General features: G+C 44.7%; 1 protein-coding gene across 11 annotated transcripts in view; it reads right to left on the bottom strand.

The window, feature by feature from the left end:
* FOXN3 (forkhead box N3) overlaps positions 1–18084 on the bottom strand; it is a 367936-nt gene that overhangs the window by 109569 nt on the left and 240283 nt on the right. For all 11 annotated transcript variants that reach the window (XM_019744745.2, XM_019744763.2, XM_074327057.1 and 8 more), the window contains one exon: positions 6694–6758. In XM_019744745.2, coding sequence (XP_019600304.2) covers positions 6694–6758 — 65 coding nt within the window. The remainder of the gene's footprint in view (positions 1–6693; positions 6759–18084) is intronic.

The following is an 18084-nucleotide window of genomic DNA, read 5'->3' as shown; positions in this document are numbered from 1 at the left end:
TTTAAAATTCCATGTCCTTATACTTTTTAAAACAACCTTAAAAACATGTTGTCAGAGGCCACATAGAAGTTGGGTGATTAGAAGAGCAGAACGGCACCCCTTTAAATTCACCTGATGGTAAACAAAATCAGCCAGCTGACTTTATTATTGTAGTTACATAAATATCTTTACAAATAACTCAGGGCAGAACAAAAAGACAAAGGATTCCAAGAGAAAAGGGCCCCTCCTAAAATCCTAAGGGCTTCTGCAGGCCAAAGAGGACAGAAGGCAATTAGGACTGGGGGAAAATGTAGAGAGGATTTTTCCTCCTTTCTATTATTACGACTTTCTTTTTGAACCGGGTGTGCCTGAGGGCAAGAATCAGGAGATTTATGCATTAGTAGATGCCCTCGTTTGCAAAATGGACAAAAGAGTCAGCTTGTGGAGCAGATTAGATGAAAGAAGCCAAAGGGCCCGGGGGCTGTGACCAAATGTGAAAGAAATGAGTGGGGGAGGGTCGAGGTAAACCCAACAAAAGCTGGGACCATGGGCCCTTACTGAGAGAAGTGCCTGGGCCGAGAGGTTGGAGGCAGCTGCAGACCCCAGAGTAGGGCAGCGCCATCCTGTTTCAATCAGAAAGGAAACACTGGCGGTGCTGAAATCGTGCAAAGGAGAGGCGTTTGGGAGACCCCCTCCTTTGAGTGGTTTTGGAACTTTCACCTTGAATGTACCAGCCACGATTTTAATGACCAGAAGAAACCTTAGGCGTGACACAAAGTCAAAGGCTGAAAACCTTTGCTTTTATCAAGCATTTGAGAGGTGCCAGGCACTGGATGAGATGGACGTTTTCACATTCACATTCTCCTTTAATCTCCACAACGATTCTGGGAGACATCTGGTAGCCCCATTTTACAGACAATTGAAACTAAGGCCCCAGGTCAAGGCTGGTGCCCAAAGAAGGAGGGAGTTGACCTGGCATGAAAAATCCACACTCTCCTGCATGGCTCTCTTGGCACCTACTATGCATGTCAATTTTAGAGCAAGGGGTACAGCTTGGTGTTGTGAGCGGGGTGACCTCTCCAGGAAGCCAACCTACTTATAAGGAATCTGAGATAACGAGTTGCACAAACTGTCTTTCAGATCCAACAGGATCCAGGGCATTCCCAGGCTTCTGCCCCAGCAACTGAACAAGGGACGTTTTAGCGGGATACAGGACAAACACACATGGAGGATTTCAGTCCTGTTTTCCTAGATTCACAGTTTTGTCAAATATTACAATAACTAACTCTGACTGGGAATTTAGCGTGTTCTAAATGCTTTATTAATATGAGTATCAAATTCTCGCAAGACCCCCATGAGACAGACAAGCATTATTATTATTGTTATCATCATCCCCACAGAGAGGCTAAGAGAGTCGCCCAGGAAGTGAAGACACAGTTCGTTTCCAAGTTGTCCAAACTGATAACATTGCCTCCCTCAGGTCCATGAGAACTTTGAGAGTCATCTTGTTCTAGGAGCAGGACCTTCAGCCAGCCTGCCACCACCCTCTTTCCTCTCCTTAGACGCATTTGAAGACACAACTGGCTGAAGGTAGCCCTCTTTTTCCACTCACCTAGAACTATGCCTCAAAATCCATTCTGACCTACTATTAGGGAAGTTGATAGAAGGGAACAGAGCTGGTACCCCATAGGAAACTTCTGCCATTCCTGAGGTCCACTCTTTAATAAACAGGTCAGACAAGGAAGCCTTGGGGTGCCATGTGGCTTGCCCAAGGTCACAAAGTTTACCAAGTGGCCGTATTGGGACCAGAATCCAGGGCTCTCCCCTGCCTCTTACACTCTATTTTGTTTCTGACGTACCGAGTACTAGCTCTTGAGACTTTCATAGCATACAACCAAAGTGGAGTACCACATACGTTTTTACAGTAAAAATGCCTAGCAGAGCTATGGGAGAGGGTAGGGGTTGTGCAGAGTGGGTGGCACACAACAGTCCTCCCAGGAGAGTAAGTACATGAAGCTAACCTAGAACTTGGGAACCTGGCAAGTCATCTAAGGGTCACGACCAACCTCCCGCACTGCTTACCAATGGCCAGCACTCTGTGCACTCATAGGAACATGCATCTGGCAGCAAAAGGGCTGGTTTTCTTTCTCCCTGTTTTCGTGTCTGCAGTAGCACAATTCTGCTCTGTGCACTGAAAATGCCTTCAAGGTCTTCTTTCCATTTCATTAGCTCATCCAGTGGGTTGTCAGAAGTGAATGGAAATAAAAACTTGTTATGTGTGTTATGGAATTTATTTTAATTCCACCACTGCATCCTACAGAAACAGATACAATAATAATGAAGTGGGCCAATGCTGGACTGATAGAGAAAAGGAAGAAAGAGGGAAGGCCAGGAGGGCTGGCGGAGTGTTAGTAACTGCAGTGGCTGCGTCAAGGGTCAAAGGGCTGAGACGTGTGGTATGACTCCAGAGTGGGCTGTGAGAGGCTGGGGGTGGGGTGGGGGGTGGGGGGCAGGTCCTGGTCCTCCCTGGGAACTCCAGCCTCATCCAGTGCCTGACACACAGACATGGATAATAACGAAAACGCTTGCAGGTGGGGTACTGGAAGAGCTGGAAATAAACACAGGTGGGCCCAAGTGGTCAGCTGACCCAGAGGTGTACAGGCAGCAGCTTCCCTCACAACAAAACTCTGTGGGGAGCTCAAAGGCCTACAGGGCCTTTGAAAGCCAAAAGCACAGAAGTGGAAGATCAGACCGACCGTGTCCTACAGCCAGCCACCTTTGTGGAAGGCATAAAGCACACAGTATCAGCAGTGCCGAATGTAGGGCTGGGATGAAACCTCCAGGGACCAGATGAAGGGTCAGGCCAGGGGTGAGGAATGTCTTTAATGGGGAATCACTGCTCATTCAAGTAATTCATATGAGGCAGATGTTTAAATAAAATCACCTAATTTTAAGTTTGATGGGTGAATGGAATGTTTGGGGGATGGGGACGGGGCGGGGCGGTGTTAGGGAGTTTGGAAAGGGGAAAAACATAAAACACTTTACTCTTTTAATTAAGAAAATAAAACACATTATTAACTAACAAAATTAAAAATGTATTTCAAACACATTAGAGACCACAACAGAGACTCACAGAGACATGCAGAGGGGCATTTGGAGACACATGTCAGTTGGCCACTCCAGCAGGGCCCAGAATAAGCCACAGTCAACTGTTTGGCCCCATCCTGGGTCCCCTTCAAACAATGGGTTGGTCCCCTTCTGGCACTCTGCTAGGTCTCTATTGTACGAGAACTGAAGTGCTCTCTAGTTCACGAGAAAGGCTCATACACTAAAACTGTCTGTAGAAGCCTAAATGGCATTTAAAATAAATACTGTGAATTGATGAAATGACCAATTATGTTAAGTACCCATGCCTGGTGTAATCCAAACCAAATCTTACCCCATTAGCCTCAAAACTGCGAGGTGACTCAGCAGGCCCTCTCGCCAGTGATGCTGCAAGGACCCAAATATACACAGGCCATACTTGACTGGACCTCGAGTACGTCTAGTTAATTCCTGCAATTGGATTTTTGCTGGGGGTAAAAAATAACTGTACTATGTTTCTGCTCAATAGCTTATAAACCCAAACACCTATCAGACAGCACTGTAACCATTATGTTATTTTGTTCCACTCATTCAGGTTTTAACTTCCATGATTTCCTCTTCGGACACCACATTCCTCTCTCTAAATGTATCTTGAAGCACGTGATGGCATTATCCCAAAGTGCCCGCGACTCACTCATCCGCCCCTACCACATGTAGTCCCCCAGCCCTCTGCTCTCGGGATCCTCTCCATGCCTGCGCCCTCCTGCTGTTTCTTCCCTTCTTGGGATGCCCTTTTTTTGTTTCCACATGCCCATATCTATCAATTTGTCAAGGTCTTGGTCAAGTGTCAATTCTTCTAAGAAGTGACAGCCCCCATGCTCCCACCCTTCTGACAAAAATAAGTTCTTCTCCTTTAAACAGTGTGACACATCTGCTTATTTTGCTGCTCCTGCATTCTGTTAGTCTCAACCCCTAGGGACACTCCACCCAGCAGGGTTTCCCAGCGCCATTGGTTCAGGATCTGGGCCCACCATCAGGACGGGCTTCTGCTGGCTGGTCCCGGAGCCCGACTCACTCTGCGTTACCGAGCTTCACCTTCTAGATATCCCACTTCTGGAACTTGAGTTCTTTAGGGCACCCTACTGGCCTTCAATCCCAACCCCTGTGGCTGGAACCTAGTAAGAGAGTTCTTTCCCATTGTCTGATTTCTAGAAAACTGTCCTCCTGCTTGCCATAGGGAAAAAGAAGGAAGGTGTGCGTATTTTAAAAATGTAAAGTATAAAAATGAGCCTAAGTCAGATTGATTTTCTTCTACTTGATTTTAAACTAAACCGTCCACTGGTATGACCGGGCAATTCCCTTCTCAATATGCCCATGTGTATTGTAAAACTTTTGCTTGTGGGCTTGAGCAACTTCTTGATGAGCCAAAGCCACCCACCAAAAGAACACAAATATATTAATTAGGAAGAACACGCACGAAAAATCGTGTCACAATAAAAGTGTCTGGAGAACTCTACATACAGACCCAGCAAATGAAGAAACATCGCAGGAAAAAAGGAAAAAAAAAAAAAGAAAACCCGAAGAAATCCCTGCCCACACTCCCAAAGTCTCTCCAAGATCCTTCTGATTTTCACGTGTACAAAAAAAAAATTAGGGGTCTGTATTGAATTGGATGTGAATTCGATGAGTGTCTGGAATCTGTAAATATTTAATTCTCAATACCTAGAGTAAATAGGAGAATTTTTAACCCTATCAGGAAGAGAAAGTCTCCCACCTGTGAGACTCTCATAGTAAAAATCACTCAATTTCAAAAAGTTTATTGATGTTTCTCCTCCTGCTTTTGCCTGAAACAACCCAAAACTAATATGCACAGAGCAAATCTTACCTAATGTGGAACTTAATGAATAAAAATTCCGTAAGGAAATGCTCCAAGTAAATAAAATCCCTTTTCTGAAAGCAATCCAAACAAAACGATAGTCATAGCATTGCTACAGATCTAGAGGAAAAATAAAGATGCATATAACTTTGACATTCACTTGAAATAAACCCGAAGGTTCATCATAGTCAGTTTCCACGTATACTATCTAAGGGAGAACAGAATAAGTAATTTTTTAAATCATCTATTCAATTTTGAGAGTGGAGGGAGTTCCCTTTTGTTCTTAAATATTTAGGACGTCTCTGATGGTCATTAAAATTAGGATTAATCAAACTTGCCTGCCTAAATTTCACCTGTACCAAGCAAAAATGCAAAGAAATTCTTAAGTTCCTGGTTTCACAGATGGTTAGAAAGAGAATACAAAATTGCAGGACCTATCAAACAACAAAAATGTGCTCTCTCTCAAAACTGTTTGAGCTACTCCAGAAACTGAGGATGAATCTCTCTCTTCTTTGTCACATTTACATTCTACTCCTTCACACACAGGGCCAGCCCTCAGCATATGCTTTTAAGGCAAAGAGGTGTAAACCAACCAAACACAGCTCTAAACCAATGAAAATGCACTGAAACTCCTTACCATAAGCCCAGTATAGTTCTGAAACGCTTGGTACAATCAAATTCACCTGCTTTGGCCATCTGTGCCACTCTGACACCTAGCCCATCACCAGAGGCTAATGAGACAGGAAACTGGAAGCCCCTTGGGAGCCTGCCAACACCAGCTTATCTACAGAGCAGATATCCAGAACAGCAATAACCTAAAAGTAATTTCTGAAAGTATTTAAAAGGCATCTTATTGCCATTTTTAGCCATTTATTCCTCTTTAACTTTGGCTATTTCAAGACAAACTTAACGGAAAAAACAGATGAAATACTGGTTGAATTCCTTGAACCCACTGGGCAGAAACTTGTGCAAAGCAGCTGACGATGGGCTGGACAGCAGGAAGGATGTATCCCTGCAAATGATGCTTGTAGGGACAAGGGAGGGGTGTCTGAACTCTGAGCCTCCGAACAAATCAGTCACCCTTCCAGGCACACATGGATATTAGGGGACAGTCAGGAATGAGTGGACCTCCTTGATGACCAAGGTGCCAAAACACCAAAAACATCCCTTGTTACCGCGTTTCCCCGAAAATAAGACCTAGCCAGACAATCAGCTCCAATGCGTCTTTTGGAGCAAAAATTAATATAAGACCCAGTATATATTATATTATCATATTAGTATATTATATTATACTAGACTCAGTCTTATAGTAAAATAAGACCGCGTCTTATATTAAATTTTGCTCCAAAAGACGCATTAGAGTTGATTGTCTGGCTAGGTCTTATTTTCGGGGAAACACGGTAGCCCAAGCATTAAAAATACGTAATGGGGTTTGTTTTTATCAGCCCAGTTTATGCTATTGTCACAGACCAACTTCAATGTAATTCCAATTTCACCAAAGCAAGCCAAACACTTCTAGAATATGACCAGTGACAACAAACCAAAGACGCAGTCCTAGCTTCAGACTAACAATTCATCACAACCAGAAGACATGAATATGAATAAATGAAGAGAATTGGACAGACTCAACCCACAACAGTCATATCTCTCCAGTGACAACTCCTCAAGAAGACAGAACTCTCCTGATTGACATCAGGCACAAAGGAATATTGAGACGGGGTGGGAGAGGGGGAGAGGTGCTTCTAGAGACCTACCTTGTAGAAGGGCTCCATTTCTCTTGAAGAAGGTACTGCCTGGCCAGATGGGTGGACCTGATGTGCTGAAATAAAAGAGAAACCATCATGAGGGTCAGCTCATTTACACTCACTCACCTGCACTCAGACACATCACTCATAACGGCCTCAAACACTTTCCCAATTATGCATTATTTATACCCTCTCAAAATGCATCTTTAAAAACGATTAGTCCTATTTTATGATGAATGGCCTTCCTATTTCACAGAACCTGTCTGGTTACTGTCTTGACCCTGCTCCCTCCTGGGCATTGAAATTATTTGCAGGTAAACAAAATGGCAAATTCACACAGTTCAATATCATTGCTTATAACTTTTGTAAAGTTGTTCACAATTGTATGATTTTATGTGGCAAAGAACATCTGTCCATGTCTGAGTTCAGGTGGATTTCCCAACACTTTCTGGTGCCTCCTGCCTATTATAAATGCAAACTTGCCTTTCTTTGCTTTACTACCACCAGAGCCTTCATATACAGATATGACCTTGATCGACTCCCTTATTCCCCTAGACTCTTGGTTCGTATCCTATTTTCAATTTCTTGGTTTAAAATGTTGCACTTCATTCCTTCATTGAAGATATCTTACCACTACCCACAGTCTGGTAACAAGAAAGGCAGAAAACAAGAAAGATCGATATATCACAAAGACACTTTACTGCATTTATAGACAAGCATTTTCACTGTTTTTAAGGTACCCAGTGAATAACCTCATAACCAAGCCTGTCTTAGTAAAACATCCTTAGAGTGGAAAGTCGGTTATTCTAATCCAAGGATTGGTTTAGATTAATGTTAGAAAGCACTTAGTCAAAAATGTTACTACATCCAGCGTAAGAAAGAGTATAAATTACTTTTTGCCAAAACAGTCCATGGCAAATGACATTGGTTAATGCATTATCAATCACCTTCAACATTAAAAAAAAAAAAAAAGTTGGTCCAAATAACACATTCAGATATTCAGCTGATGGAGACACACACACAAAGAAATCTGAAGGGCTATGGAATAAATGCTTCACCTGTCAGCCAGGGTCTCTAACAGTGCAATACCGTTAACAGAAGAAATGCTAGTGGTACATTCTGCTGACCAAAACTCCATTACGAGAGGTACAAATGGCATAGCAAGGCATGGGACGGGACCGGTTACACGACTGGGGAGAAATAGAGAGGGAGGAAGAAAAGGGCTAGAGCATAAAAGTACTATTAAACATCAAAATAATGCTGTATGTGCTAGAAAACACACTGATGTAAATGAACCTTTTTGTTTTATTTTGTTTTAGACCCACTGTACTCAGAGTAAGAGAAAACAATGCATCTCAGCTAAGGCTTTTCCTGCAGCCCTGATTCTCAGCCCTGGCAGCTGTGGCCTCTGAGTAGCCAGGAGTTGCCCAGGACCACAGCAGATCTGGCAGGGGTCACAGGGCTGGAGGAGGATGGCAGCAGATTTCTCTTCCACCTGATTCCCATCCTATTCGGTTTTGAGGCTTTTTAGGCTCAAATTTGCATGCAACATAATATGCATTAAAATACTTAAGATGATCTTTTAACTATCCCCAGCCAGCTCCTGGGGATTTTACCATCTTATTTTTATAAGAAAGCAGGAAATAGCAAGCTGGCTTTTGCCAATACCTAATCGCTTGATTTCTAAAGATATTTAAAAACTGAGGACTTCATTATCGAGGAGTTGGTGCTTCTAAAGAATTCAATAATTGAGTATTACTGCAGGAGCCTGAATATCCAGCTTCCTTCCATCCAAATCTCCTCTTTATCCTGACCTTGATTTGGCTGAAAACTGAGTAGATGCCAGGGATGGAGTAAATGTTGGGGAACTGAGGACAGGTAAATCCAGTGGTTTAGGTAAGGAAAGTGGTCTGTATGATAGAAATCTGCTTCAAGATTTCTACAACATCCTTTTAACTTAAGTCACTGATCACTATTCTAGTTGCCCAGCTGTGCTGTCTGTGTAATCTATACTCTACCACTAGCAGAGCAAGGTTTGGACTGGCCACCCACCTGTGCTCTTACCTGGCCTCCCGTTGTGACTGATGAATTCGCCTGTGGTCTCTTTCTACCTCAAGGTAAGCTGATTTCCTGTCATGCTAATTGCAAAGCTTTTGAGCTAATTGGCCTCATATTCTACACTCTTTCTTTTGAATGGTCCCTCAAAATGACATCTAACTATTAGTAGATTCAAGAATTTGCTAAGTGCTTATTGAGAGAATTGTGCTTGGTGTTGAAAAGGACGGGGGGGGGGGGGCAAGTGGGGGGCTGGGTAGGGAGGATTAAAAGCCATAGTTTATGGCTTCTAGGGATATACTTATTGATATACTTACCTAGCTCCAACCTCCTACGATTCTATCTAAAGAGATAAGAAATGTCTATAGAAAGGTCAATGGTTATGGCTCTAGTGGCTGCAGTTTGGGAAGGCTGCAAATTGATTCCAGTCCCCTCCCCCCCATCTGTGATGTCCCTGGCTCACTGGCCTCTAAAGCTCTAAGTTAGCTTAGAAACGTGTGAATTACTCAAAAGCACTTATCAATCCCAGTAATTCAGAAAAGCTGTGTGTGGTCCAGGTTTTTGTGGGAGAATCTGAGGCCACCCCGGAAAGCACCCATTCAAGTGGCAAATCAAAAGAAGAGAGGGTGGGGGGTGCCTTATGTCGGGGGGGGGGAACTCCACACTCAGTCATTGGTCACTTGTACATGGTCATGGCCATGAGAGGTGACCCCTGTGGCCCCCTCAAACCTAACCCAAGTGGTTTTCATTACCATATAGCAGTGCTCACATTGCTTGATGCTGGGATAGCATATTACCATTTATGGAGCACAGCATGGTACCCTCCAACCCTGTGGGTGGCAGGACAGGACCCACCCTCCTCATTCTATAGATGAGGAGGTGGGGGCCCTGAGAGGTGAAATCATCACATGGCTGGTTTGTGATCAGCCGGAGACCAGACCAGGACTTCCGGTGCCAGCCCACTGTCCCCACACACACATCAATGGCCCCAACTTCATTTCTCATCTTCCGGCTTTCCTCTTCCAGTCCTCTAGCACTCAACTCCTAGCTATCCTTCTCCATGGAAGAAGGCTGTGGATGGTGGTATTTCACTAAGAATCTCTCCAAGGCAAAATCCCAGGCTAGCAAAAGCAATCAGGCTAACCATATGTGACACACAGACACGTGGGCTCCTATTAGCAGAAACAATACAACGCGGGTGCCACAAATGTCTCATTTCAATAACGCTCTAACAAAATTCCATGACCTTCAACACTATAAGGCAAGCCCGCTTTGTGACAAAAGAAGCCAACCAACAGGTTAAGAGGGCCTTGCCTGCCAGAAAGGCAGATTGTGAACTGGCATTTGAGAACATTGATCCAGCTGATCATTAAGACCAGAGCTGAGCCAGCAAATCCCGAGAGATGAGCGATACCATCCTGAACAGCATACCCAGCGTCTGCCGGAGACTCACGGCCCTCAGTCACTCCCGGGGCCTCTCTCTCTCAGCTGCATTACTTCCAACTCCCAAGGGGACACCGTGAGTCAACAGGTCGTAGAGCCCGAAGGTGGCTCTTGGCATAATGTGATGTGATCTCTCTGTCATGTGTTTTCTCTACACTCGTGAGCTTTCATCATTCTGAGAACCAGCTGGGTTGTAACCAAGACCCTGGCAGGTTCTAGCAAGACCCACACCTGTACTCACTGGCCTGGACTGTCTGTAAATCTAATGAAAAGCAAATTAAGAGAAGTATGTTTTCCCTAAGAATGCAGCTGCCAAATGTGAACTGGTATGTCTGAGAGAACAAGATATTATTAGGTTGGTGCAAAAGTAATTGCGGTTTTTGCAATTTTTTTAACCTTTTAAACCGCAATTACTTTTGCACCAACCTAATACAACATGGATGAACCTCGAGGACACTATGCTAAGGCACCAAAGGTCAAATACTATAGGATTCCATATATATGATGTCCGTGGAGGAGTCCGGTTTGTAGAGAGAGATAGTAGAGTCGTGGTTTCCAGGGTTGGAGGGAGTGGGGAGTGGGGAGCGAGTGTTTAACGGGTTCAGGGTTTCAATTCTCAAGAGAAAAAGCATCCTGGAGGTTGGCTGTGCAACAACAGAAAGGTTCTTAACACCGCTGAACCATACAGCAGTTAAGAGCATTATCGGTGAAATGGTTAAGATGACATATTTTATGTTATGTGTATTTCACTACAGTTAAACATTTTTAAAAATATAAAACAAGAGAAAGAATTAAAATAAGAAAGTCTCTGAAAGAAGTGAATCAAGGTCTAAAGAGTGGGCGGCTGAAGGACCAACCTTCGTGCTGTGCTTCTGAACGGCCCCTGCAGTCAGCACGTCTGCCAAAACGGTCCACAGTACACAGAGAAGAAACCCAAACAGACTGGGGTAAAGGAAAGGGGTGGAGCGAGACCAGCCCGTCCCAATCCAGTATAACACTTCCAGAGGCCAGAGCTTGCCCCCTGTGCTTCAGGCAACTAAGCAGACCCCTGTCAGTCTTAACACTGGAAACAGAGTGTGAAGACAATCCCTTTGGATACATGACATCTACCACCCGACTATGTTTTCCTAGAAATAAAACAGTCAAAGCAGTTGTAACGAAGAGGGAATTCCTGAAAAAAAAAACAAAAAAACTTGGAATTCTATTGTTTTAAATCTAACCGGGGGTTAATCTTTAGGAAATAACAGAAAAACAAATATGACCTACACCACACACTAACCCAGATCCCCTGGGTGAAGAAGGCCAGTCGTTGAGGCTTGAAATCTGGGAATCAGAGCAGAATGACAGAGAGATGTGTGTGAGATGATCTCAGGTTTCACAAACTATTGTTCACAATTTGAGACATACGTATCACTAAAGAGCATAGTTGAGAGTTCGGAATTCTCGGGGACCTTCGTGACACTTTTACAAACCTTCTTAATAATAAAACTGGAGTGTGTTGACATTTGAAGGGATCTTCAGTGGCCACCTGTCCCATCCAAGGTGTGGGGGAACGGCACAATTTTCAGATTCAGAGAATTTGCGCAAAACGCAGGCTGAAAATCTTTTAACATGTCCAAGTTTCAATTCTATGCCTGCAACCTGGGGACCGTGAGAGCATCTCGTGTGTGAGGATGAAACAAGTGGATGCAAAAAGGGTGCTCTGCAAACTGCAGAGATCCCAGTGGTGGTCTTGATTACAAGAAAAGTGCAATTCAAGTTTTCTTATTAGGCGGCAGGCCCGGTGCCAGCACTTCCTCCTACACCCTGTGACTTTCCCAGTTTGGCTCTTTTCTTCATTCCTGTGACAGATGAGGCAACCACACCTCCATCTTCCTCTTTTCTAAGAATGCTTTGAGATCCTCTCATCGCAAACATTCTTCGGTTCCTAAACTGAGGAGCAGTTTCTAAGATCAATAGGCAGGAAGAAGCAACTTCTCAGATGCCACCTACTCAAGAGAAAGCTAAAAAAAACCCCAAAATGCTAACTCCGCAGAGAATCCTGCGTAGATACAAACTGGCAAGTCTGCTGCCCACAGTGACCTTTCAGGGTCGTACAATCAGAGGTAGTAGCTTCTAGTCAGTTTTCAGAGGCTGATCATTGTAGGAGAGGCATCACTGAGGTGATCAGACAACCACCATACAGGACCGCAACGACCACCCCTGAAAGTGTGGCAAGATCATGCTGAGAGCAAAACATGGACCAAGGTAAGGGATGGAACTGCTCTGTTACCTCAGCCAAATGTCAAAACTGGAGACTCACCCTGACTCCAACGGGATCAACCTGAAAGACTTCTTCTGTGCCCTTTGTGACCAAGGATGTGCTGAGGGCTGAAATGGCTGCGAGAAGCTGACAGAGGCAGCTGCTCTGGAGGAACCAGATAGATGTAAATCCTGTGTTATTTAAATGTATCAGTGCTTCATAATGCTCCACAAAGCACGCTATGAAGTTAGGGCTTCCTCCTTGGACATGTTTGAGAACTACTGACCTAAGGCAACAGGGTTTCTTAATTGGGGCTGGGTAATTCTGTCACGGGGGCTGTCCTGTGCAACGTGGGGTGTTCAGCAGCCTCCCTGGCCTCCACCAACTAGCATTCAGTAGCAACCTCTCCCCCAGTTGTAGCACCTAAACATGTCTCCAGATATTGCCATATGTCCACTGGAAGATAAAATGTCCCCCAAGTGAGAACCACTGACCTGGTGGTCAGCAACCCAACTAAGCTGGCCCCAATCTTCTCCTACTCACCAAGTCCCAAACTTCTCTCTCCACACCTCATCAGCCAATGTCACCTCCTCTCTTCTAAAACCAAAGCCATTCCTCACAAGCCTACTCACACTCCATTATTTCTACCTGTTTCTGTACCTTCTTCTTTGCCAAAGTAAGCCCCCTACTGCCTTCTTTTCTTCTGGAGCCTTTCCTCCTCCCCTTACCTTTTGTCTCCACTCACCTCTCCCTTTCAAGGACTAATTGCGCCTAATCTCACCCATCATGAAACATCTACTAGTGTCCCGATCTGAGCTCCATAACTCTGCCATGCACTGACGAAGCCCACCGGCTGGGCACCAAGTTCCCGACCACTACTCCCGCACGTCCGTCTCCCTGGACTGGCCGCAATCCTCCTAAGTCAGGGTCACCCAGCTGTTCAGGGCTTAGTAGCTCTTGACGTCACCACCCATCCCCCAACGCCCTCCCAGGTGCGCTCAATCTAGAAGCTTACTTTTATTTTCTGATTACACAAACTCTCTACACCTTTTGACATTATCTCTTTTAAATCCTTTCCAATTTTAGCCTCAGAATATCCTTCTAGCCTGATTCTCCTCCTCCCACTCTCCGTTTTAAATATTCTGCTAGCTCTTTGTCCAGCCTTGACCCTAAAAATTGGGTCTTTCCTAGAGGTTTAGCACTCTCTTCTTTTATACTCAAGATTCCTTTCCCAGAAGAGTTCATGGACTCATGAAACACCTCGCTTGTCCAATGCTGAGTTTCCAGCTGAGCTTATCTCCAGACCCTGGAAGGCTGCGTCCTTACACAGCACTCAGCTGCCCCCCTGCCCCCACAAGGGGTCCCACTTCCCACTGCTACCTCCCCTGCTGATCCCCATGGGCCACTTCCCACACTGCCTTGGATTTCTCAGTGTCTCACGTAACACAGATGAGTGGTTTAAACAAGAGAAATCAGTTGTCTCAGTTCCAAGGTCAAAGTTGGGTTCGTTCTAAGGGCTGTAAGCAAAGATATGTTCCACGTCCCTCTCCTAGTTCCTGATGGTTGACCGCAATCTTTGGCATTCCTTGGCTTATATATGCATCACCCCAATCTCTGCCTTCATGCTTACATGGTATTTTCCCTGTGTGTACTCATCTGTGTCCAAATTTCCCTTTTATATTGGCTTAGGGGGCCACCCTACTGCAGTATGACCTCGACCTCAACTAACTATATCTGCAATGACCTTATTTCCAAATAAGGTCATATTCTGAGGTACTGGGTATTATTAGGACACCAAGGACATCAACATATAAATTTGGGGGGGACAACTCAACCCATAACAGCGTCCATGGCTGCCTCCCTTTCCGGGGTGCTCAGTCCCTGTAACACCGAGACACCAGTATCTTTCTTTTCCCTAAATTCCTATCACCCTACAGCAGTCCTTGGAACCTGGCTGGAGCCTATCAGATGTTTGTTGAGGGACTAAGTCTGCCGTTCAACTCAGCATTCCTCATAAAAACAAAGGAAAACACTGACAGCCTTTCATGATCACCTAAAAAATGCTCGAGTTCAAAATAGTGGAGTCTTGAACACCTTCTTCTCGCACATCCATCTGCTGTCACCCATTCCTGCCAACCCTTTCTCTCAGGTCTCTGGTACTTTCCCTTCCTTTCTGTTTCTATCTTACTGGTCAACTCATACGCAGGTGTTCCCTCTGGCATCCTAGCAGGTCTCCCCGCGCCAGCCCCTCTGCCTCACACCTTACTGCCTTCTCAAAGAACAGCATCTTTGGGTGCTCTCCCCTTGCTCTGCAAACTGTTCCCCAGGAAACCCCCAGCAGATGCCCATACGCTGCCAATAGTGGGGGTGAGGGACAGTGTCTAGATGGGAGTCCTGCCCCAATGTCAACAAAGAATTTCATTTTTTATGTGTCTCATGTATTGAGTTTCCACATAAATTTTCATGTGAAGAGTTCGGTGATTATGAAAGTGTGTGAAAACTAGTAGCTTATACAGCAGAGTCAAGTCCAATCGGTGCTTTGCCCCTCAGAAGCCCTATATGCTTTCCCAATGTGTGCCCGTACTCCCTAATATGCTGCCTGACCCAAGTCTTCAGAACACACATGGACCCCCAGTCAAGCCATTTCTGTTCCCCTCTTCCTGAAATGCCCTTCTGCCCTGTTCCCTTCATTTATTCAAGTCCCAGCCCTTCTTTGTGCTCCAGTACCAGATCCCAGAGACACTTTTTCTGGTCATTCCTACCCTGGGACCTCTCCCCACTCTGAATTCATCTAGTAATTCCTGTCTGTACAGCCATTTTGGGAATTGATCATACTCTGATATTTCCTGACCTAATGTCCTCTTATACGTTTAATTCACTTTCATGGGGTGTGTGTCTTACCTTTCTAAAGACCAGAAACCCATGTGGGCAGAGACTAAAGGTGGTCTCCCTCCTAGAAATTGGCAGAGTTCACTGCACATAAAAGAGGGTTGGCATTATTCTACTGAGTGATTTTATAAAATAGCAGTAATACTACCTACGTATCATAAAACTGAATTATTTCAAACACTAAGGATTAAAAAAATACCTCTTACAGACATAATTAAGTCCCTTAGAATGGAACTAGCCTGCATAGTAACACTTCTTCTTCCACTGTCATCATGTCAGATAAAAACTGAAAAATCTTTTAAAATGGAAACAAAATTATAAATCTCATCATTGATGGAAAGTAATAGGTTAGGTAATTTGGATTACTCTTTTCTGTGATTTCTTGATTACTTAGGAATATATAAATAACTAGATAAGTACACGTATATTTTTGATAATATTGAACGCATGTTTGGGTGTACTGCAGAAACTCGGCTGGAAACCTCTGCTGCAATTTTAGATGCATACAGCTCATGATACATCTTAAGAACAGATGCAAAGGTGTTTATCATTATCTTTGTGCTAGTTTCTAATTTTACATATGAAAACCCAGGCATCATTCAGCATAAAGTACATTATTTGCATGATATATTTGCATTTGTAAAACACCCACATTTACTTTTACTGCTTAATGGGCGCGATTAAAATGGGCCACTCTATATAAATGGAGCACACTGGTTCCCCAACTCAATGGTGCTGATAAGAAAACTGCGCCTTTTAGATGCAAATGAACCTACTAATCACAATTAAAATGGTAGAATTGAGGGAAGCTGAACAGCTGTTCCAAGAGCTATGCATCTAGGGCCAGTTTGGTTCTAGCTTAGTCTCTGGAGCAGCTTGGGACTTCCCACAGCACATTCGCCCAGAGGCCAATAGGATAAAGTTAACTTTTTCAAAGGTTAGGAGAGAGCAGTACTAAGCTCTGGCGTCTAGGCCAAAATGTGCAAGTGTGGCCCACACAGCCTATCCAAGGCCATAGTGCCAGATTTTAACCAGACCTGTTCAAAGGACACAGGTAGAACAGAGGGTGGGGGATTGCATTTGTAAAACTCAGAGAGGAAAAGCAAGACACACGGAGAAAGAGTTAGGTAACTGAGCATTCCCTTAAAACAGTGCCAACGCTATGGAAAACAGTATGGCAATTCCTCAAGAAATTACATGTAGAATTACCATATGATCCAGCAGTTCCTCTTCTGGGCATTTACCCAAAGGAACTGAAAGCCAAAACTCAGAGATAGTTACACACCCACGTTCACAGCAACATTATTTACAAGAGGCAAAAAGTGGAAGCAACCCAAGTGTCCCCTGATGGATGAATGGACAAAGAGTATGTATATGTAGTACATACATACAGTGGAATATTATTCAGCCTTAGAAGAAGGTAATTCTGATACGTGCTGCAACATGGCTGAACCTTAAGGACATTATGCTCAGTGAAATAAGCCCGTCACAAAAAGACAAATTACGAGTCCACTTAGATGAGGTACCTAGAGTAGGCCGATTCATCAAAGAAAGAGTGTTAGTGGCCAGGGGACGGGTGAGGGGAAAGTGGGGAGTTGTATAATGGTACAGAGTTCCAATTTTGCAAGATGAAAAAGTTCTGGAGATGGATGGTGGTGACGGTTGCACCAACACTGTGAATGGACCTAATGCCACGGTGACTTGTACACTCAAAAATGGTTAAGATACTAGATGTGTTATGTGCATTTTCCTATACATTTAAAATAAATAATAGACAGATAAGTAAATAAATAAACAGACAGTCCCCTAATGGCTGGCCAAGGTGCTACTTAAGGCAGGTAGTGCTTCCGCGTGCGCCGCTGTCCCAAGGCTCTGGAAACAGGGAAGAGGTTTGCCCACCTTTTTCATTAAATAAATAATTTTTTACACCTGCTATGGGGACACAGGAATGAAGAAATTATCCTGTCCTCCAAGAGGCAGGGACATGGATGGGAAAATACACAAAATAAAGGATTTGGGGGTTGGACACAGAATGACACACAGCTCTGAACACAGCGGTATGACCAGTACCCTCGGGTCTCTCTGTGACTATGCCATGTGTGAAACGACACTAGCACCTTTTGGACAACGACCCTCTTGTTGGGCAGAAACCAGCAACCATCTTCTCTCTTCCATCAGGCCTACCTTGATTTGACCCTCATCTGTGCCTTCTTGGCGGCCCACTAGTACCGCACCTGGTACATGAACTTCAGTACCAACTGTCCTGCCAGCTCTCCAGCTGCCTCCCAGGGAAACTACCATGTTCCCAAGGTGCCAGCCACCTCGTCAGGTGCTCAGCCCAGGGTCTGGGACCCAGTAAGTACTCAATAAACGCGGGCCATCATCACTGCCCAGAGGCCAGCCCCTCAATATACTCTTAGGTGCACTGCTGGGGAGTTGAAACCGGGACGCTTTCCCATGGAATTTCTGTCTCAGATTCACTGCCCCTCAAATACAGGCACTGAGCCCCCTAAAGGAGAAGCGTGTCTGATGATGGCGGGTCCAAGATGGAGTAGCCAAAGGCAGCACAGGAGTAAGTCCTGGGTCGGCCCCTCTGGTTGTGCTGTGGTGCAGGGGCCTGGAGACTCAGGAACCCCAACTGTTCTCTCGCCTCCCCGTGGCAGTTTTGTGGAGATCTTAAGGATGGTACAAAGGTGCTTCGGTTTAACATGTGGAGCCAGTTGGGGGACTTTAGAGAGTGTCAGTGTAGTTGGAAACAAGGGACAGTAGAA

The sequence above is a fragment of the Rhinolophus sinicus genome, linkage group LG03 (genome assembly GCF_036562045.2).
Source record: "Rhinolophus sinicus isolate RSC01 linkage group LG03, ASM3656204v1, whole genome shotgun sequence".
Taxonomy (NCBI): Eukaryota; Metazoa; Chordata; class Mammalia; order Chiroptera; family Rhinolophidae; genus Rhinolophus; species Rhinolophus sinicus.
This window is presented reverse-complemented; position numbering and strand designations above follow the sequence as displayed.